The 22,030-nt window shown below is 44.5% G+C and overlaps 1 protein-coding gene across 2 annotated transcripts in view; it reads right to left on the bottom strand.

Moving 5' to 3' along the window:
- Nucleotides 1–16,771, bottom strand: part of LOC129867366 (microtubule-associated serine/threonine-protein kinase 3-like) — a 58,642-nt gene extending 41,871 nt beyond the window's left edge. For both annotated transcript variants that reach the window (XM_055940723.1, XM_055940724.1), the window contains exons 1-2: nucleotides 16,231–16,771; nucleotides 1,348–1,428 (exon numbers count right to left, since the gene is read on the bottom strand). In XM_055940723.1, the coding sequence (XP_055796698.1) occupies nucleotides 1,348–1,428; nucleotides 16,231–16,277 (128 nt within the window). In that variant the 5' untranslated portion in view covers nucleotides 16,278–16,771. The remainder of the gene's footprint in view (nucleotides 1–1,347; nucleotides 1,429–16,230) is intronic.
- Between the last annotated feature and the right edge of the window lie 5,259 nt (nucleotides 16,772–22,030).

The raw sequence follows: 22,030 nt of genomic DNA, 5'->3' as shown, positions 1-22,030 counted from the left end.
ATGGGAGATACTTAATTCATTATCTTATTGTTGAAGCCTAGTGAAGTGTATCTTGTGATGAGGTAAGTGCTGAAGTCTCTGTGCTAATACAAAAGACCAGCCTCTCAAATCAAGTGATAAATGAACACACTTGTACATCTGAGAGGGACTCAACTGTGTGGCATGATACATACATTTGTTCAACAGACCTTTGACAAACAGGTAACATTTGCTAAGTACTCCAAGGGGAAAATTATCTAAAGTGATGCAGTTAAATTAATAAATGCAGTTAAATTCAGAAGTAGACTGCAAAATAACAAACATACAATATGAACACCTGCTCTACCTTATGAACACCTGCTCTACCTTATGAACACCTGCTCTACCTTATGAACACCTGCTCTACCTTATGAACACCTGCTCTACCTTATGAACACCTGCTCTACCTTATGAACACCTGCTCTACCTTATGAACACCTGCTCTACCTTATGAACACCTGCTCTACCTTATGAACACCTGCTCTTTCCATGACATAGACTGACCTGGTGAATCCATGTGAAAGCTATGATCCTTTATTAATGTCACATGTTAAATCCACTTAAAATCAGTGTAGATGAAGGGGAGAAGACAGGTTAAAGAAGGATTGTTAAGCCTTCTTTAACGTAATTTAAACAAAAATTAAGTTAATCTGTAATCTTAAAATATCAACAGTTCCTCTGTTAACAGAACTGAACAACATTCTTGGTCGTTTTGCCAAATTAACAAGATACAGATATGATCTATCGCTATATATTACAATAACCTGGTGCTCGCTACATAGCATGCTGGATGCTGCTTCTGTTTGTCAAATCAGTTTTATTTCCTCTGCAGCGCACCATTGGGGGTTGCCAGGCAACCCACATAGGCTGGAAAGACAACTAATAGATGCTTTGTTTTTTCCACCATAAACACAGACAATGACTTACAATAGTTAGTTGCAGCTGCATTTTGCACATTGCAACATTTTATCCAAAAGATTTGGATAAAATGAGAGTGAAACATTTTGTGCTTTTATCAGTCAAATGAAATAAGCAAAAATACTTTCTGTACAGGTACGTCTGCTTTAAAGCACTATCTTCATAATTACATTTTAGCTAGTCATTTAGCAGACACTCTTACCCAGAGCGACTTACAGGAGAAATTAGGGTTAAGTTCCTTGCTCAAGGGCACATCAACATATTTTTCACCTATTCGGCTCAGGATTCGAACTAGCACACTTTCAGTTACTAGCCGAACACTCTTCTTAACTGCTAGGCTACCTGCCGCCCATGTTCTTCACAGGAGCTGTTCTCAAGCCACTTGTGCTGTATGTGGGCTGTCATTCTTACCTCCAGGGATGTAGGGTTTGTAAGGGGCTGCAGGGGCTGCATGGGCTCAGTAGAGTTGGGCTTTGGCAAGTGGGTGACAAACTGTAAGACAAGACACAGTCACATGGATCAGTGTGTTGACTCAGCATGGTCGCTGTTGCCAACCAGTGTCTGGGTATCAGCTGACTACACCCCAACGTCTCACTTTCATTGGCTGACACTAATAGTTCCGTGATAGACACTCAACAACTGTTTGCAAATGGAGGGGCATTACCCAACTCCGCAGCCGCTGTTTTGGAATACTTTTTCCAGACAGTACCTGATTGTACAGTATATATGATAGCCTGTCATCGGATAGATACTTCAATGTTTACATTTTAGTCATTAAGCAGACGCTCTTACAGTAGTGAGTGTGTACATTGTTGTACTTGTCCCCCATGGGAATCAAACCCACAACCCTGGTGCCATGCTCCACCAACTGAGCCACACAGGACACCAGATCAATGTCCAGGGCATGTTACAGCATGATTTTTGTCACATGCTGTTTTCAGTCAAAGCAGAAGTTAAATGAAAAGAACTCTCAGACCACTTATTGATTACTTTGGCCTGGTTTCCACATTGATAAGGTTCTTGTCCAAGTCTATCGCTGTAACACTGGTGGTCTGATAGGTCTAGCCTCTAATGTCCCAATGGAGACACCAGAATCAGAGATTTACACATACCAGTACACCAGAGGAGGCTGGTAGGAGGCGCTATAGGAGGATGGGCTCATTGTAATGGCTTGAATGCAATTGTTTGATGTGTTTGATACCATTACATTCTTCCATTACAGACATTACAATGAGCCCAGCCTCATATTGCTCCTCCCACCAAACTCCACTGCAGTATACAGTTTTATGTTTTGAACATACTAGTAGGTCATGCTGTCTGTCCTCTGTATTCTGTAGGAAGATTCATACAGTCAGGTCCATAATAATAATTAAGATTAGCAAAAAAGACTGTATAAAATAAACAATACAAATACTGAGCTATATTGCATGCCAACATTATTTATGCTAATACAATTGCTCAGAGAAAGAGATTTTGTAATAAAAAAACTCCAAAAGATAGGGGTCAATTATTGGCACCCCAGTTTTCAGTACTCCAGCACCCTACCCTTGTGAGGATAACGACACTGAGCCTTTTTCTAAAGTGTTTTATGAGATTGGAGACCACATTGGGAGGCATCTTAGAGCATTCCTCCATACATAACCTTTTCAGATCCGTAATATCCTTTGTCTGCTCTTATGGACTGCCCTCTTCAATTCAAACCACATTGGGGTTCAAGTCCGGAGACTTCGATGGCCATTGGAGGAATGGTCTAAGATCCCTCCCAACATGTTCTCCAATCTCATAAAACATTTTAGAAAAAAGGCTCAGTGTAGTTATCCTCGCAAGGGTAGGGTGTTAAAAGTATCGAAAACAGCAACAGGGCAAGCAGCAACAGGGCCAACAGCAACAGGGCCAACAGCAACAGGGCCAACAGCAACAGGGCCAGCAGCAACAGGACCAACAGTAACAGGACCAACAGTAACAGGGCCAGCAGTAACAGGGCCAACAGTAACAGGGCCAGCAGCAACAGGACCAACAGCAACAGGACCAACAGCAACAGGACCAACAGTAACAGGGCCAACAGTAACAGGATCAACAGTAACAGGACCAACAGTAACAGGATCAACAGTAACAGGACCAACAGTAACAGGACCAACAGTAACAGGACCAACAGTAACAGGACCAACAGTAACAGGATCAACAGTAACAGGACCAACAGTAACAGGGCCAACAGTAACAGGATCAACAGTAACAGGACCAACAGTAACAGGGCCAACAGTAACAGGGCCAACAGTAACAGGGCCAACAGTAACAGGGCCAACAGTAACAGGGCCAACAGTAACAGTAACAATCAGTTTGACCCCAATCTTTTTTAAATCTTTTTTTATTACCTGTTAAACAAAATATATTTCTCAGAGCAAATATATTGGTATAAAATAATATAATTTCACATTTTTTGGAGCATACAATATAGTCTTGTTTGCTAATCTTTTTAAGGGTGGCAATAATAATGGACCTGACTGTATACTACCCAACACATCCTCCATCGTCAAAATATGCCTGTTCAGCTATAATGCTGTAGCAGGCCGGCATTCAGAAGTTGCTGACCCAGCAAGAATGCTGGCTACTGTATATTAATTTTCATGTACAGATCTCTGCTTTGCTATCACGACTGCACAATGTTGATATGGTTTCAGTGCTGTTGCAGCAGAGGGCTGTTCAGAACCAGTGTAGAACATACCACTGGCTACTGCAGCAGCGAGATGAGCATGTTGTCATAGTAATAAAGCGAGATGGTTGGAAAACAAGCCTCTGCACAAAGACACTGTGCTAGGTCATAATTAGCTATCCCTCACACCTCCTTATATCCTCAACAATTCAGTTGATTTTCTTCTCACCACTCCAACCCATCTACAATGCACTGAATCACGATGATCCCACATTGAATTGCAGCTCTCCACCCACTTCATTAGTGTGTGAGGTGTTATGTTAACATCTGGTAGAGGTACACTTGAAGTCAGAAGTTTACATAGACTTCGGCTGGAGTTATTAAAACTCGTTTTTCAACAACTCCACAAATTTCTTGTTAACAAACTATCGTTTTGGCAAGTCGGTTAGGACATCTACTTTGTGCTTGACACAAGTCATTTTCCAACAATTGTTTACAGACAGATTATTTCACTTATAATTCACTATATCACAATTCCAGTGGGTCAGAAGTTACATACACTAAGTTGACTGTGCCATTAAACAGCTTGGAAAATTCCAGAAAATTATGTCATGGCTTTAGAAGCTTCTGATAGGCTAATTGACATAATTTGAGTCAATTGGAGGTGTACCTGTGGATGTATTTCAAGGCCTTTTTTATTTTATTTTTGTATTTTATTTCACCTTTATTTAACCAGGTAGGCTAGTTGAGAACAAGTTCTCATTTGCAACTGCGACCTGGCCAAGATAAAGCATAGCAATTCGACACATACAACAACACAGAGTTACACATGGAATAAACAAAACATACAGTCAATAATACAGTAGAAAAAAGGGCGGGGGAGTCTATATACAGTGAGTGCAAATTAGGTAAGATAAGGGAGTTAAGGCCATAAATAGGCCATGGTGGCGAAGTAATTACAATATAGCAATTAAACACTGGAATGGTAGATGTGCAGAAGATGAATGTGCAAGTAGAGATACTGGGGTGCAAAGGAGCAAGATAAATAAATAAATACAGTATGGGGATGAGGTAGATAGCCCATCTGTAAACAGCCCATCTATGTACAGGTGCAGTAATCTGTGAGCTGCTCTGACAGCTGGTGCTTAAAGCTAGTGAGGGAGATGAGTCTCCAGCTTCAGTGATTTTTGCAGTTCGTTCCAGTCATTGGCAGCAGAGAACTGGAAGGAAAGGCGACCAAATGAGGAATTGGCTTTGGGGCTGACCAGTGACATATACCTGCTGGAGCGCGTGCTACGAGTGGGTGCTGCTATGGTGACCAGTGAGCTGAGACAAGGCGGGGCTTTACCTAGCAGAGACTTGTAGATAACCTGGAGCCAGTGGGTTTGGTGACGAGTATGAAGCGAGGGCCAACCAACGAGAGCGTACAGGTCGCAGTGGTGGGTAGTGTATGGGGCTTTGGTGACAAAACGGATGGCACTGTGATAGACTGCATCCAATTTATTGAGTAGAGTGTTGGAGGCTATTTTATAGATGACATCACCGAAGTCGAGGATCGGTAGGATGGTCAGTTTTACGAGGATATGTTTGGCAGCATGAGTGAAGGATGCTTTGTTGCGATATAGGAAGCCGATTCTAGATTTAATTTTGGATTGGAGATGCTTAATGTGAGTCTGGAAGGAGAGTTTACAGTCTAACCAAACACCTAGGTATTTGTAGTTGTCCACGTATTCTAAGTCAGAGCCGTCCAGAGTAGTGATGCTGGACGGGTGGGCAGGTGCGGGCAGTGATCGATTGAATAGCATGCATTTAGTTTTACTTGCATTTAAGAGCAGTTGGAGGCCACGGAAGGAGAGTTGTATGGCATTGAAGCTCGTCTGGAGTTTAGTTAGCACAGTGTCCAAAGAGGCGCCAGAGGTATACAGAATGGTGTCGTCTTCGTAGAGGTGGATCAGAGAATCAACTGCAGCAAGAGCGACATCATTGATGTATACAGAGAAGAGAGTCGGCCCGTGAATTGAACCCTGTGGCACCTCCACAGAGACTGCCAGAAGCCCGGACAACAGGCCCTCCGATTTGACACACTGAACTCTATCAGAGAAGTAGTTGGTAAACCAGGCGAGGCAATCATTTGAGAAACCAAGGCTGTCGAGTCTGCCAATAAGAATGTGGTGATTGACAGAGTCGAAAGCCTTGGCCAGGTCTATGAATACGGCTGTACAGTAATGTCTCTTATCGATGGTGGTTATGATGTCGTTTAGGACCTTGAGCGTGGCTGAGGTGCACCCATGACCAGCTCTGAAACCAGATTGCATAGCGGAGAAGGTATGGTGGGATTCAAAATGGTCGGTAATCTGTTTGTTAACTTGGCTTTCAAAGACCTTAGAAAGACAGGGTAGGATAAATCTAGGTCCGTAGCAGTTTGGGTCTAGAGTGTCACCCCCTTTCGAAGAGGGGGACGACCGTGGCAGCTTTCCAATCTTTGGGGATCTCAGACCATACAAAAGAGAGGTTGAACAGGCTAGTAATAGGGGTTGCAACAATTTCGGCAGATAATTTTAGAAAGAGAGGGTCCAGATTGTCTAGCCCGGCTGATTTGTAGGGGTCCAGATTTTGTAGCTCTTTCAGAACATCAGCTATCTGGATTTGGGTGAAGGAGAAATGGTGGGAGCTTTGGCGGGTTGCTATGGAGGGTGCTGGTGTCACGACTCCTACCGAAGGTGGCTCCCCTTCCTGTTCTTGTGGCGCTCGGCGGTCGTCGTCACCGGCCTACTAGCTGCCACTGATCCTTTTTTCCCCCTTGTCTGTTTATTAGTTGCACCTGTGTTTAGTTAGGTTAATTGGTTGGGCTTTATGTACCAGCCGGCCCGCCTGCTGGTTGTGCGGGATTATTTTTCAGTGTACGATTGTACACGACTGTAAGTCACGGTTGTCCATGTGTGTGTGTTTTGCTGAACTGTTTAGTTCCCCCCCTGTTTGGGGCATTTGTTTGAGTTGGCGTCATTTTCACCAGTGTGGTGTATTAAAAGTATCGCTACCCAGAACTCTCTGCTTGCTGCGCCTGACTTCTTCCTCCACTACACCCCGGACGTTACAGCTGGGCAGTTGACCGGGGTAGGGGTAGCCAGGTGGAAAGCATGGCCAGCCGTAGAGAAATGCTTATTGAAATTCTCAATTATAGTGGATTTATCGGTGGTAACAGTGTTTCCTAGCCTCAGAGCAGTGGGCAGCTGGGAGGAGGTGCTCTTATTCTCCATGGACTTTACAGTGTCCCAGAACTTGTCCCAGAACTACAGGCTGCAAATTTCTGTTTGAAAAAGCTAGCCTTAGCTTTCCTAACTTCCCTGAAAAGTTGCATATCACGGGGGCTATTCGATGCTAATGCAGAACGCCACAGGATGTTTTTGTGCTGGTCAAGGTTAGACAGGTCTGGAGTGAACCAAGGACTATATTAATTCCTAGTTCTAAGTCTTTTGAATGGGGCATGCTTATTTAAAAGGGTGAGGAAAGCACTTTTAAAGAATAACCAGGCATCATCTACTGACGGGATGAGGTCAATGTTATTCCAGGATACCCCGGCTAGGTCGATTAGAAAGGCCTGCTTGCAGAAGTGTTTTAGGGAGCGTTTGACAGTGATGAGGGGTGGTTGTTTGGTCGCAGACCCATTACGGATACAGGCAATGAGGCAGTGATCGCTGAGATCTTGATTGAAAACAGCAGTGGTGTATTTGGAGGGCGAGTTAGTTAGGATGATATCTATGAGGGTGCCCGTGTTTACGGATTTGGGGTTGTACCTGGCAGGTTCATTGATGATTTGTGTGAGATTGAGGGCATCAAGCTTAGATTGTAGGATGGCCGGGGTGTTAAGCATGTCCCAGTTTAGGTCACCTAGTAGCACAAGCTCAGAAGATAGATGGGGGGGGGGGGCAATCAATTCACATTGGTGTCGAGGGCACAGCTGGGGGCAGAGGGTGGTCTATAGCAAGCGGCAACAGTGAGAGACTTGTTTCTGGAAAGGTGAATTTTTAGAAGTAGAAGCTCGAATTGTTTGGGTACAGACTTGGATAGTAATACAGAACTCTGCAGGCTATCTTTGCAGTAGATTGCAACACCGCCCCCTTTGGCAGTTCTATCTCGGTGGGAAATGTTATAGTTAGGGGTGGAGATTTCAGGGGTTTTGGTGGTTTTCCTAAGCCAGGATTCAGACACGGCTAAGACATCTGGGTTGGCAGAGTGTGCTAAAGCAGTGAGTAAAACAAACTTAGGGAGTAGGCTTCTAATGTTAACATGCATGAAACCAAGGCTTTTACGGTTACAGAAGTCAACAAATGAGTTAACAACATGGTTGGTTAACTTCTTATGGCTGCAATCCTGGTAATGGGATCGATATGACAAAAACAAAAAAAAGTGCAGGGCGCCAAATTCAAAAAACAGAAATCTCATAATTAATATTCCTCAGACATTCATGTATCTTATATCATTTTAAAGGTAATCGTGTTGTTAATCCCACCAAAGTGTCCGATTTCAAATAGGCTTTTCAGCGAAAGCACTACAAACGATTATGTTAGGTCCCCACAAAACCACAATAAGCACAGCCATTTTTTCAGCGAAAGATAGCCTTCACAAAAAACAGAAATAGAGATAAAATTAATCACTAACCTTTGATTATCTTCATCAGATGCCACTCATAGGACATCATGTTACACAATACATGCATGTTTTGTTTGATAAAGTTCATATTTATATAAAAAAATCTGAGTTTACATTGGCGCGTTAGATTCACTAGTTGCAAAAACATCAAGTGATTTTGCATTAGCCACATCGTTTCAACAGAAATACTCATCATAAATGTAGATGATAATACAAGTTATACACATGGAATTATAGATATACCTCTCCTTAATGCAACCGCTGTGTCAGATTTCAAAAAAACTTTACGGAAAAATAAACCATGCAACAATCTGAGACGGAGCTCAGAACAATAGCCAAATTAGCCGCCATGTTGGACTCAACAGAAACCAGAAAATACATGATAAATGTTTCCTTACCTTTCATGAACTTCATCAGAATGCAGTCCTGGGAATCCCAGGTCCACAATAAATGCTTGATTTGTTCGATAATGTCCGTTATTTATGTCCAATTAGCTACTTTCGAATTGTTTACCAAACGCCCTAACCAAAGTCTCACAGCGCGTCCACTATAACGTGACGAAATGTCCAAAAGTTCCATTACAGTCAGTAGAAACATGTGAAACGATGTACTGAATCAATCTTTAGAATGTTGTTAACATACATCTTGAATAACGATCCAACCGGAGAATTACATCGACTTCAATTGACCGATGGAACGGAGCTCACTCTCACGTGAACGCGCCAGTTCAATGCGTGGGCACCTCATGGAAGTGATTACTCATTCCTGTCTCCTTCGGCCTCCCTTCACATTAGAGTCATCAGACTAAGTTCTATTGACTGTTGACATCTAGTGGAAGCCGTAGGAAGTGAAAACCCATCCATATCTCTCTGTATTTTCAATGAGAGCTTGGTTGAAAATCTGGCACCCCCAGAATATATCCAAACAGGAAGTGGAACTTCTCAGGTTTTTGCCTGCCATATGAGTTCTGTTATACTCAGACATAATTCAAACAGTTTTAGAAACTTCAGAGTGTTTTCTATCCAATACTAATAATAATATGCATATTTTAGCAACTATGACATAGGAGCAGGCCGTTTACTCTGGGCACCTCTGTGCACCTTTCATCCAAGCTACTCAATACTGCCCCTTCAGCCATAAAGAAGTTAAGGCATATTGAGCAGGGCTAGAGGCTCTACAGTGAAATAAGACACTAACCAGGACAGTAATGGACGAGGCATGTTGATATTAGAGAGAGGCATGCGTAGTCAAGTGAACATATGGGTCCAGTGAGTGGTTGGGCTAGCTGGGGACAAAGCGATTCAGACAGTTAGCAGGCCGGTGCTAACAAGCTAGCAGTTAATAGGCCGGGGCTAAACAAGCTAGCAGTTAGCAGACTGGGGCTAGCAAGCTAGCAGTTAGCAGACCAGGTTAGCAAGCAAGCAGTTAGCAGACCGGGGCTAGTAAGTTAGCAGTTAGCAGACCGGAGCTAGCAAGTTAGCAGAAGGGCCTTTGGGGGACGTCACAATGGAGGTAAGTCTGTTTTTGCCTCTTCGTGCGGTGACGTCGATAGACCAGTCGTGGATTAGTAGGGTTCCAAGTAGCTCTAGGTAGCTAGCAGGCCGCAGTTAGCAGAATGGGCCTTCAGCGGACGTCACACCTGAGGGACTTGTTGGAATCCTCAGGCAGATTATGTCGGTATTCCAGTCTTAGAGGATCAGCGGGGTTCCGTGCCCCGTACCGGCAGTAGAAGGGGTCCGGATATTGTAGCCCAGGAGTGGGCTTCGGTGGTAGCACAGGAGCCCTAGCCGGGCTAACTTCAGGCTAATTGGTGCTTGCTCTGGGATGGAAACGCTAGTCAGGAGTAGCCACCCGGGATTGAGGTTAGCTAGTTGCGAAGATCCAGATGAAAATGTTCAGAGTTTGCGGTAGGAATCCGGGGATATGGAGAGACAAAAATAGGTCCGTTATGCTCTGGTTTGAGTCACGTTGTACGAACTGGCGAGAGCTTTCCGAGCTAAAGGTTAGATGATGACCGCTAGCAGTGGTTTGCTAACTGATAGCTGGTAGGTAGTTAGCTGGCAAGCTTCAGTTGAGGGATTCCAGATCCGAAGTAAATAGAAATACATTAGGGAAAAAAACAGATCCACGCCATATTGGGTGAGGCGGGTTGCAGGAGAATATTTAGAAGTTGAATTTTAGGAAAATATTTTTAAAAGATATGCGAAGAAAAATATGTAAAAAGATATATACAAGGGACACGACAGGACAAAGACAAAGACGTCTGACTGCTACGCCATCTTGGACCTTCAAACTCAGTGCCTCTTTGCTTGACATGATGGGAAAATGAAAAGAAATCAGCCAAGACCTCAGAAAAAAAATTGTAGACCTCCACAAGTCGGGTTCATCCTTGGGAGCAATTTCCAAACGCCTGAGGGTACCATGTTCATCTGTACAAACAATAGTACGCAAGGATAAACACCATGGGACCACGCAGCCGTCATACCATGCCAGCAGCATACCACCCTGCATACCACTACTGGCCTGCTTCTGAAGCTAAGCAGGGTTGGTCCTGGTCAGGCCCTGGATGGGAGACCAGATGCTGCTGGAAGTGGTGTTGGAGGGCCAGTAGGAGGCACTCTTTCCTCTGGTCTAAAAAAATATCCCAGGGCAGTGATTGGGGACACTGCCCTGTGTAGGGTGCCGTCTTTCGGATGGGACGTTAAACGGGTGTCCTGACTCTCTGAGGTCATTAAAGATCCCATGGCACTTATCGTAAGAGTAGGGGTGTTAACCCCGGTGTCCTGGCTAAATTCCCAATCTGGCCCTCAAACCATCATGGTCACCTAATAATCCCCAGTTTACAATTGGCTCATTCATCCCCCTCCTCTCCCCTGTAACTATTCCCCAGGTCGTTGCTGCAAATGAGAACGTGTTCTCAGTCAACTTACCTGGTAAAATAACGGTAAAATAAAAAATAAATTAAAAAAAAATACCGCTCAGGAAGGAGACGCATTCTGTCTCCTAGAGTTGAACGTACCTTAGTGAGAAAAGTGCAAATCAATCCCAAACCAACAGCAAAGGACCCTGTGAAGATGCTGGAGGAAACTGGTAAAAAAGTATCTATATCCACAGTGAAACGAGGCCTATATCGACATAACCTGAATGGCCGCTCAGCAAGGTTGAAGCCACTGCTCCAAAACCGCCATAAAAAAGCCAGACTACGGTTTGCAACTGCACATGGGGACAAAGATCGTACTTTTTGGAGAAATGTCCTCTGGTCTGATTAAACGAAAAGAGAACGGTTTGGCCATAATGACCATCATTATGTTTGGAGGAAAAAGGGGGAGGCTTGCAAGCCGAAGAACACCATCCCAACTGTGAAACACGGGGGTGGCAGTATCATGTTGTGGGGTGCTTTGCTGCAGGAGGGACTGGTGCACTTCACAAAATAGATGGCATCATGAGGATGGAAAATTATGTGGATGTATTGAAGCAAAATCTCAAGTCATCAGCCAGGAAGTTAAAGCTTGGTCGTAAATGGGTCTTCCAAATGGACAATGACCCCAAGCATACTTCCAAAGTTGTGGCAAATTGCCTTAAGGACAACAAAGAAGGTATTGGAGTGGCCATCACAAAGCCCTGACCTCAATCCTCAAGAAAATTTGTGAGCAGAACTGAAAAAGTGTGTGCAAGCAAGGAGGCCTACAAACCTGACTCAGTTACACCAGCTCTGTCAGGAGGAATGGGCCAAAATTCACAGAACTTATTGTGGGAAGCTTGGGGAAGGCTAACCGAAACGTTTGACCCAAATTAAACAATTTAAAGGCAATGGTACCAAACACTAATTGAGTGTATGTAAACTTCTGACCCACTGGGAATGTGATGAAAGAAAGAAATGCTGAAATAAATCGTTTTCTCTGTCACGCCCTGACCTTAGAGAGCCATTTTATGTCTCTATTTGGTTTGGTCAGGGTGTGATTTGGGGTGGGCATTCTATGTTTTGTTTTCTATGATTTTGTGTTTCTATGTTTTGGCCGGGTATGGTTCTCAATCAGGTACAGCTGTCTATCGTTGTCTCTGATTGGGAACCATACTTAGGTAGCCCTTTTTCCCTCCTTCCGTTGTGGGTAGTTGTCTTTGTTTGTGGCACTATAGCCCTTAAGCTTCACGGTCATTTTTGTATGGTTTATTGTTTTTGTTGGTGTCATTTCAAATAAAAAGGAATATGTACTCTCACCATGCTGCACCTTGGTCCACTTCCTTTGACGGCCGTGACACTCTCTACTATTATTCTGACATTTCACATTATTAAAATAAAGTGGGGATCCTAACTGACCTAAGACAGGAAATTGTTACTAGGATTTAATGTCAGGAATTGTGAAAAACTGAGTTTAAATGTATTTGGCTAAGGTGTATGTAAACTTCCAACTTCAACTGTAGATATTTGGGGGTGCTGAATTTGCTGCATCACACATTCAAACTTGAGAGCTCCCATGTTTTTGTTTAATTTTGTGGAAATAACTTGGTGTGAAGCGTTCTGTGAACAATGTGCTCGTTTAGAAAAGGGGCTCTGCAGTGCGGTTTTAATGCTCATCGTGCTGCCCCCACAAAACTGGGGGTCAATACCATGTGCTGAGCTTGTGATCCATGCGAGAGTCAGGTAAGTTTTGGAGAAGAAGCTCCGAAGGTACGCTTTTTAGATCAACGTCTAGTGGGCAGAAGGCAGGCAGCAGCCCTGGTTACATTGGCTCAGGAAGGAGTGGGTGGAAAGAAAAGAACTACAGCAATGCTAATGCTTTGAGGGAGGTAGGAATCACAGTAAAGCGGTTGAAAAATTGGTGCATATTTTCAAAATGAGTAGGGAGTGAGCGATGTGAATTGGGATTTTGGTCATAATGAAGCAAAGCTATGTGACATCGGAAACCATTTTAACAATAATTAAGAAGAGGGCAAATAATCTGTGTGCTAAAGTATCTTTGAAAAAGATCTAATGTAATCTAATGTAGCTTGTGATCTAATGTAGCTTGTGATCTAATGTAGCTTGCCTATTTTTGCATTGAAACAAACAACAGTGAGAAGTATCCCTCAATCTAGCCTATGCCCATCCCCCCAACAAAGTGAGAAGTATCCCTTAAATTCTCAGTTTATGATCTGATAATTGATTCCATTTCGGTAACACTTTACTTGACACCTAGCGTCATAACATGTTATGACAAGGTCATAACCATGTCATATCAGTTGACAACTTGTCTTAACCTGTCATAATATGGTCATAATACTGTCATGACACATATTTAAACCTGTTGTGACATACATTGTGCTATTTTATGGTTGGCTATGACACCTACATAAGAGTGTCAAAACCCACAAAACCTAGCACTGTAGTTATTTTATGTCTGATTATGACACCATAATGGTGTCAAAACCCCAAAACCCTACCACACAAGGTAAAACATTCCATTACAACATAGCCTACAGTCGTGGCCAAAAGTTTTGAGAATGACACAAATATTAATTTCCACAAAGTGTCTTTAGATATTTTTGTCGGATGTTACTATGGAATACTGAAGTATAATTACACGCATTTCATAAGTGTCAAAGGCTTTTATTGACAAATACATGAAGTTGATGCAAAGAGTCAATATCTGCAGTGTTGACCCTTCTTTTTCAAGACCTCTGCAATCCGCACTGGCATGCTGTCAATTAACTTCTGGGCCACATCCTGACTGATGGCAGGCCATTCTTGCATAATCAATGCTTGGAATTTGTCAGAATTTGTGGGTTTTTGTTTGTCCACCCGCCTCTTGAGGATTGACCACAAGTTCTCAATGGGATTAAGGTCTGGGGAGTTTCCTGGCCATGGACCCAAAATATCGATGTTTTGTTCCCCAAGCCACTTAGCTTTCACTTTTGCCTTATGGCAAGGTGCTCCATTATGCTGAAAAAGGCATTGTTTGTCACCAAACTGTTCCTGGATGGTTGGGAGAAGTTGCTCTCGGAGGATGGGTTGGTACCATTCTTTATTCATGGCTGTGTTCTTAAGCAAAATTGTGAGTGAGCCCACTCCCTTGGCTGAGAAGCAACCCCACACATGAATGGTCTCAGGATGCTTTACTGTTGGCATGACACAGGACTGATGGTAGCGCTCACCTTGTCTTCTCCGGACAAGCTTTTTTCCGGATGCCCCAAACAATCAAACGGGATTCATCAGAGAAAATTACATTACCCCAGTCCTCAGCAGTCCAAACCCTGTACCTTTTACATCAGTCTGTCCCTGATGTTTTTCCTGGAGAGAAGTGGCTTCTTTGCTGCCCTTCTTGACACCAGGCCATCCTCCAAAAGACTTTGCCTCACTGTGCGTGCAGATGCACTCACACCTGCCTGCTGCCATTCCTGAGCAAGCTCTGTACTGGTGGTGCCCCGATCCCGCAGCTGAATCAACTTTAGGAGACGGTCCTGGCACTTGCTGGACTTTCTTGGGCACCCTGAAGCCTTCTTCACAACAATTGAACCGCTCTCCTTGAAGTTCTTGATGATCTGATAAATGGTTGATTTAGGTGCAATCGTACTGGCAGCAATATCCTTGCCTGTGAAGCCCTTTTTGTGCAAAGCAATGATGACGGCACATTTTTCCTTGCAGGTAACCGTGATTGACAGAGGAAGAACATTGATTCCAAGTACCACCCTCCTTTTGAAGCTTCCAGTCTGTTATTCAAACTCAATCAGCATGACAGAGTGATCTCCAGCCTTGTCCTCGTCAACACTCACACCTGTGTTAACGAGAGAATCACTGACATGATGTCAGCTGGTCAATTTGTGGCAGGGCTGAAATGCAGTGGAAATGTTTTTGGGGGATTCAGTTCATTTACATGGCAAAGAGGGACTTTGCAATTCATCTGATCACTCTTCATAACATTCTGGAGTATATGCAAATTGCCATAATACAAACTGAGGCAACAGACTTTGAGAAAATTAATATTTGTGTCATTCTCAAAACTTTTGGCCACGACTGTATGTTTATTTTTTATTTTTTTATTTAACCTTTATTTGACCAGGCAAGTCAATGAAGAACAAATTCTTATGTACAATGACGGCCTACTCCGGCCAAACCCGGACGACGCTGGGCCAATTGTGCGCAGCCCTATGGGACTCCCAATCACGGCCGGTTGTGATACAGCCTGGATTCGAGCCTGGATTCGACAGTGTCATAAAGTGTATTTTCTACAAGTGATTAAAAATGATGAAAAAACATGACTGTAAAGAATTAATTATAACAACAACAACAAATGGTTTAAGAAACACACTTTCAAATGAAAGGAAACTTCTTGGCAGGGAAAAAACACATTTGAAAAAATATGAGTTTTGACACTCCTATGTGGGTGTCATAACCAGCCATAAAATAATGCAACATAAGTTATGACAGTGTTATGACCATATTACCACAGTTATGACACGTTTTGTCAGCAGGTACACTGCTCTAATTACGTTGGTAACCAGTTTATATTAGTTTGTGATATATGGCCAATATACCACGGCTAAGGGCTGTCCAGGCACTCCGTGTTGCATCGTGCTGAAGAACAGCCCTTAGCCGTGGTATATTGGCCATATCCCACACCTCCTCGGGCTTTATTGCTTATATAGATCACAGACAGAACAATTAATTAATGTTGCGAGTTCTACACCACAATAATCACACAATCAAGTGCAAGTTCAAAACTTTTGTAGTCTACAAGATGCAGTGTGTTTCGATACACACTATTGGGTCTGTAGGTTCCATTCTGCGGGTTCCATACTGCGTTCCACAAACTGGTTGCAACTGGTAGAGTTGAGAAATACATTGGCACACAACTGTAACCTGTTGTCTTTTCGTATAAAGCACATAAGACGTCTTTCGAAAGTAACTTAAGTAACTATTCAAGTGATTTCCCCTGGTTCCCGGACAACATTTAATTATTCAGTTATGTAGATCATTTATGCATAAATTATACACTATATAAAAACATACAACTTACTCCAAAGTAAGGGAGGGGATTTTCAGTTTGTCTCTCCTCGACTTCATCGTTCTACGATTCCTTCCAAAAGGGACCTCTGTTGACTGCTATTTGCACTTCACTTGTCACCGTGCACCACTGGTGATTTCGCGGTCCGTTTGTCTTTCATCGTGCGGGAACTAAAAATAACTGTCAACAAGCTATCGTTTACCGGTGGCTTCAGCACATCTTCGCTAACTATTCTCAACACTGTCAACACAACATGTCAAGGAAAGCAAACTCAGCAAAGATAATACGTTTCTGAAAAGGCGCGCGTCAAGTGTGTAGTCCAAAGCGCACCAGTGAAGAACTGAGAAGCGACAGCGCTGTTGGAACAGTGGTCACTCCCTTAACTTGGCGAGGGCAATGGTGAGAGTGTTGATCATGGTAATCAATCGGCCCTGGAGAAAATGTTGGGAGAGAAAAGTCAAATAAAATATGTATAAATGTTGAGTGTACGATTAATTTACCCCCTAAAGCCTCGTTCACAATATCCATTAGCCGGATGTCATGCATTTCAATGGCGATGTCCACAACACAGGGGAATCGCAACGCCCCCGTGCGGTTTATGACTCCATTGCTAGACCGACGCCGGATTCTTTGACATTTTGAGCCTGTAATCGAACCCACAAATGTTGATGCTCCAGATACTCAACTAGTCTAAAGGCCAGTTTTATTGCTTCTTTAAATCAGCACAACAGTTTTCAGCTGTGCTAACATAATTGCAAAAGGGTTTTCTAATGATCAATTAGCCTTTTAAATTATAAACTTGGATTAGCTAACACAACGTGCCATTGGAACACAGAAGTGATGGTTGCTAATAATGGGCCTCTGTATGCCTATGTAGATAATCCATAAAAATCATCCATTTCCAGCTACAATAGTCATTTACAACATTAACAATGTCTACAATGTATTTCTGATCAATTTGATGTTATTTTAAATGGCCAAAAAAATTGCTTTTCTTTCAAAAACAAGGAAATTTGTAAGTGACCCCGAATTTTTGAACGGTAGTGTATTTACCTTAAATACCTCGTACCTCTGCACATCAGTGGAAACTGCTCAGGGGAGGACGGCTCATAATAATGGCTGGAATGAAGCTCCTGGAATGGCATCAAACACACGGAAACCATTAGTTTTATGTATTTGCTACCATTCCATAAATTCCGCTCCAGCCATTACCACGAGCCCACCCTCCCCAATTAAGGTGCCACCAACGTCCTGCGCTGCACATTGATCTGGTACTGGTACTCCCTGTGTGTATGTGTATGTACCAGTCAAAGGTTTGGACACACCTACTAATTCTAGGGTTTTTCTTTATTTTTACTATGTTCTACATTGTAGAAGAATAGTGAAGACATCAACTATGAAATAACACATATGGAATCATGTAGTAACCAAAAAGTGTTAATTAGGGATAGCGCCATTTTAAAAAAATGTTCGCCTAAAATGACATACCCATATCTAACTGCCTGTAGCTCAGGCCCTGAAGCAAGTATATGGTACCATTTGAAAGGAAACACTTTGAAGTGTGTGGAAATGTGAGTTGAATGTAGGAGAATATAACACAATAGATCTGGTAGAAGAAAATACAAAGAAAAAAAACGCTTATTTTTCTACTACCATCTTTGAAATCCAACAGAAAGGTCCCACTTCTAGCCATCACTCTGCTTCTAATTCCGATGGTGTCGACAAGATAGCAGCAGTGTATGTACAAAGTTTCAAACGGATAACTTGAAATATGAGCAAACTACATGACATTTAGTGTGAAGTCACCCAGGTACATTTGGGCAAGGAGACATTAGCATTCATATCAAAATTTTCTGCAAGAATATCATCAAATCTGTATACTTGGACTTTGATTTAGCTTTCCAGTATTAGTAGCCATATTATGAGTTCAACATTTGCAAAACAACCAGTTTTCAAAACTTCATAACTCTCCATATTCTTGTAATTTTTGTCCAAAAGGAAAAGGCATGCTGTCACACAAGGTTAGCAGCTACATTATGCGACAGATACAGGGTTTTACCGGATACTGGATACTCCCGTAAAGCCCAGCTCATTGGCTATCTAGCTAGCTTTGTTTGACCCCGACTGGTGCTTATTTGACAAAGTTAGAGTCGATCAAGTGAAGAACGCCCGTGGCATCGGCGTGCCATGAAGGCGTCGCTCTCTGACCAAATTTGGTGTCCTATAAAATATACTACACCCCTAATGATATAGTGAAGTCTGGTTACGTTCTAGGATCTCTGAGGAATACATACGAACGTGATTTGACTGGTTGAAACAATGTTTAGGGTTGGATTTTCACAGATTCCTTTCTTTGCAAATTGAACAAGTGGAAATACAAAATAGATCGTGCATGCTATATGGACCTTTTTAGGATATGAAAAAGGATTTTATCTAACAAAACGACACTGGGACCCTTTGGATGATAAATCAGAGTAAGATTTAAGAATGTAAGTTCACATTTCATCTTCAGAGGTGAATTTATCAAACCTATCGCGGTGAAAAAGGTGTTTTGTTGTTAGGAGCTTGTCACGCCCTGGCCTTAGTATTCTTTGTTTTCTTTATTATTTTAGTTAGGTCAGGGTGTGACATGGGGAATGTTTGTGTTTTGTTGGTTTTGGGTGTTTTTATGGTAAAGGGGTTGTTGGGTATAGTATATGGGTTTGTGTGGAGTACATGTGTCTAGTGTTGTCTATGTATGTTTAGTTGTCTAGGAGAGTCTATGGTTACCTGAATGAGTTCCCAATTAGAGACAGCTGATTTCGGTTGTCTCTGATTGGGAGCCTTATTTAGGGTAGCCATAGGCTCTCATTGGTTGTGAGTAATTGTCTATGTCAGAACGTTTGTAGCCTGTGTGTGTAAGTGCACAACGTTATTTAGCTTCACGGTCGTTTGTTGTTTTTGTTCGTTTTGTTAAAGTGTTTCGTGTCGTGTTTATTTTTCGTCATCTTTAAAAATAAAAGAAGATGGCTTACTTTCCTAAAGCTGCGTTTTGGTCCATCAATCCTCCACACGATCGTGACAGAATTACTCACCATTATAGGACCAAGCGGCATGGAAGGCGGCAACAGGACCTACCTACACAGGATTCATGGACATGGGAGGAGATACTGGATGGTAAGGGGCCGTGGGCTCAACCGGGAGAATATCGCCTTCCTCGTGAAGAGCTGGAGGCAGCTAAAGCCGAGAGGAGGCGATGAGGAGGCAGCACGGAGACAAGGCTGGAAACCCGTGAGTACAACCCAAAAATTTCTTGGGGGGGGCCTTAAAGGGAGTGTGGCGAAGTCCGGTAGGAAACCTGCGCCTACTCCCTGTACTTACCGTGGAGAGCGAGAGTACGGGCAGACACCGTGTTACCAGTAGAGCGCACGGTGTCTCCTGTACGCGTGCATAGCCCGGTTCGGTACATTTCAGCTCCACGTATCGGCCGGGCTAGACTGAGCGTTGAGCCGTATGTCATGAAGCCGGCCCAACGCATCTGGTCACCAGTGCGTCTCCTCGGGCCGGCGTACATGGCACCAGCCTTACGCATGGTGTCCCCGGTTCGCCTACATAGGCCGGTGCGGGTTATTCCACCTCCCCGCACTGGTCAGGCGACGGGGAGCATACAACCAGGTAAGGTTGGGCAGGCTCGGCGTTCAAGGGAGCCAGTACGCCTGCACGGTCCGGTATTTCCGGCGCCACCTCCCCGCCCCAACCCAGTACCACCAGTGCCTCCTCCACGCACTAGCTATATGGTGCGTGTCTCCAGCCCTTTACCACCAGTGTCTAAACCACGCACCAAGCCTCCTGTGTGTCCCCAGAGTCCTGTGCGTCCTGTTGCTGCTCCCCGCACTAGCCCTGAGATGCGTGTCCCCAGCCCGGTGCCACCAGTCCCGGCACCACGCACCAGGCCTACAGTGCGCCTCAGCCGGCAGGAGTCTGCCGTCTGCACAGCGATGACTGAACTGCCCGTCTGCCAAGCGCCATCTGAGCCATCCGTCTCCCCAGCGCCATCTGAGCCATCCGTCTCCCCAGCGCCATCTGAGCCATCCGTCTCCCCAGCGCCATCTGAGCCATCCGTCTGCCATGAGCCTGCAAAGCCGCCCGTCTGCCATGAGCCTGCAAAGCCGCCCGTCTGCCATGAGCCCGCTGAGCCGCCAGCCAGACAGGAGCCGCTAGAGCCGCCAGCCAGACAGGAGCCGCTAGAGCCGTCCGTCAGACAGGATCTGCCAGAGCCGCCAACCAGACAGGATCTGCCAGAGCCGCCAACCAGACAGGATCTGCCAGAGCCGCCAACCAGACAGGAGCAGCCAGATCCGTCAGCCAGCCATGAGCAGCCAGATCCGTCAGCCAGCCATGAGCAGCCAGATCCGTCAGCCAGCCATGAGCAGCCAGATCCGTCAGCTAGCCATGAGCAGCCAGATCCGTCAGCTAGCCATGAGCAGCCAGATCCGTCAGCTAGCCATGAGCAGCCAGATCCGTCAGCTAGCCATGAGCAGCCAGATCCGTCAGCTAGCCATGAGCAGCCAGATCCGTCAGCTAGCCATGAGCAGCCAGATCCGTCAGCTAGCCATGAGCAGCCAGATCCGTCAGCTAGCCATGAGCAGCCAGATCCGTCAGCCAGCCATGAGCAGCCAGATCCGTCAGCCAGCCATGAGCAGCCAGATCCGTTAGCCAGCCATGAGCAGCCAGATCTGTCAGCCAGCCATGGGCCGTCCCTCAGTCCGGAGCTGCAGTCCCTCAGTCCGGAGCTGCAGTCCCTCAGTCCGGAGCTGCCATTCCTCAGTCCGGAGCTGCCCCTTACCCTGGTGCTGCCCCTTACCCTGGTGCTGCCCCTTACCCTGGTGCTGCCCCTTACCCTGGTGCTGCCCCTTACGCTGGTGCTGCCCCTTACCCTGGTGCTGCCCCTGACCCTGGTACTGCCCCTGACCCTGGTACTGCCCCTGACCCTGGTACTGCCCCTGACCCTGGTACTGGCCCTTAGTCCGGAGCTGCCTCTTAGTCCGGAACTGCCCCTTAATGCAATGGGGTTAATGTGGAGGGGGGTCATTTGGAGGAAGCCTAGGAGGTGGTTAGGGACTGTGGTGACGTGGGGACCACAACCAGAGCCGGAGCCGCCACCGTGGATGGAAGCCCACCCAGACCCTCCCCTAGACTGTGTAATGGTGCGCCCGGAGTTCGCACCTTAAGGGGGGGGTTATGTCACGCCCTGGCCTTAGTATTCTTTGTTTTCTTTATTATTTTAGTTAGGTCAGGGTGTGACATGGGGAATGTTTGTGTTTTGTTGGTTTTGGGTGTTTTTATGGTAAAGGGGTTGTTGGGTATAGTATATGGGTTTGTGTGGAGTACATGTGTCTAGTGTTGTCTATGTATGTTTAGTTGTCTAGGAGAGTCTATGGTTACCTGAATGAGTTCCCAATTAGAGACAGCTGATTTCGGTTGTCTCTGATTGGGAGCCTTATTTAGGGTAGCCATAGGCTCTCATTGGTTGTGAGTAATTGTCTATGTCAGAACGTTTGTAGCCTGTGTGTGTAAGTGCACAACGTTATTTAGCTTCACGGTCGTTTGTTGTTTTTGTTCGTTTTGTTAAAGTGTTTCGTGTCGTGTTTATTTTTCGTCATCTTTAAAAATAAAAGAAGATGGCTTACTTTCCTAAAGCTGCGTTTTGGTCCATCAATCCTCCACACGATCGTGACAGAGCTCTCCTCAAACAGTAGCATGCCATTTTTTCAGCAGTAATAGCTACTGTAAATTGGACAGTGCGGGTACATTAACAAGAATTTAAGCTTTC

The sequence above is a fragment of the Salvelinus fontinalis genome, chromosome 12, assembly GCF_029448725.1.
Source record: "Salvelinus fontinalis isolate EN_2023a chromosome 12, ASM2944872v1, whole genome shotgun sequence".
Taxonomy (NCBI): Eukaryota; Metazoa; Chordata; class Actinopteri; order Salmoniformes; family Salmonidae; genus Salvelinus; species Salvelinus fontinalis.
Note: the sequence above shows the minus strand (reverse complement) of the source record. Positions and strands in the feature narration are given on the sequence as shown.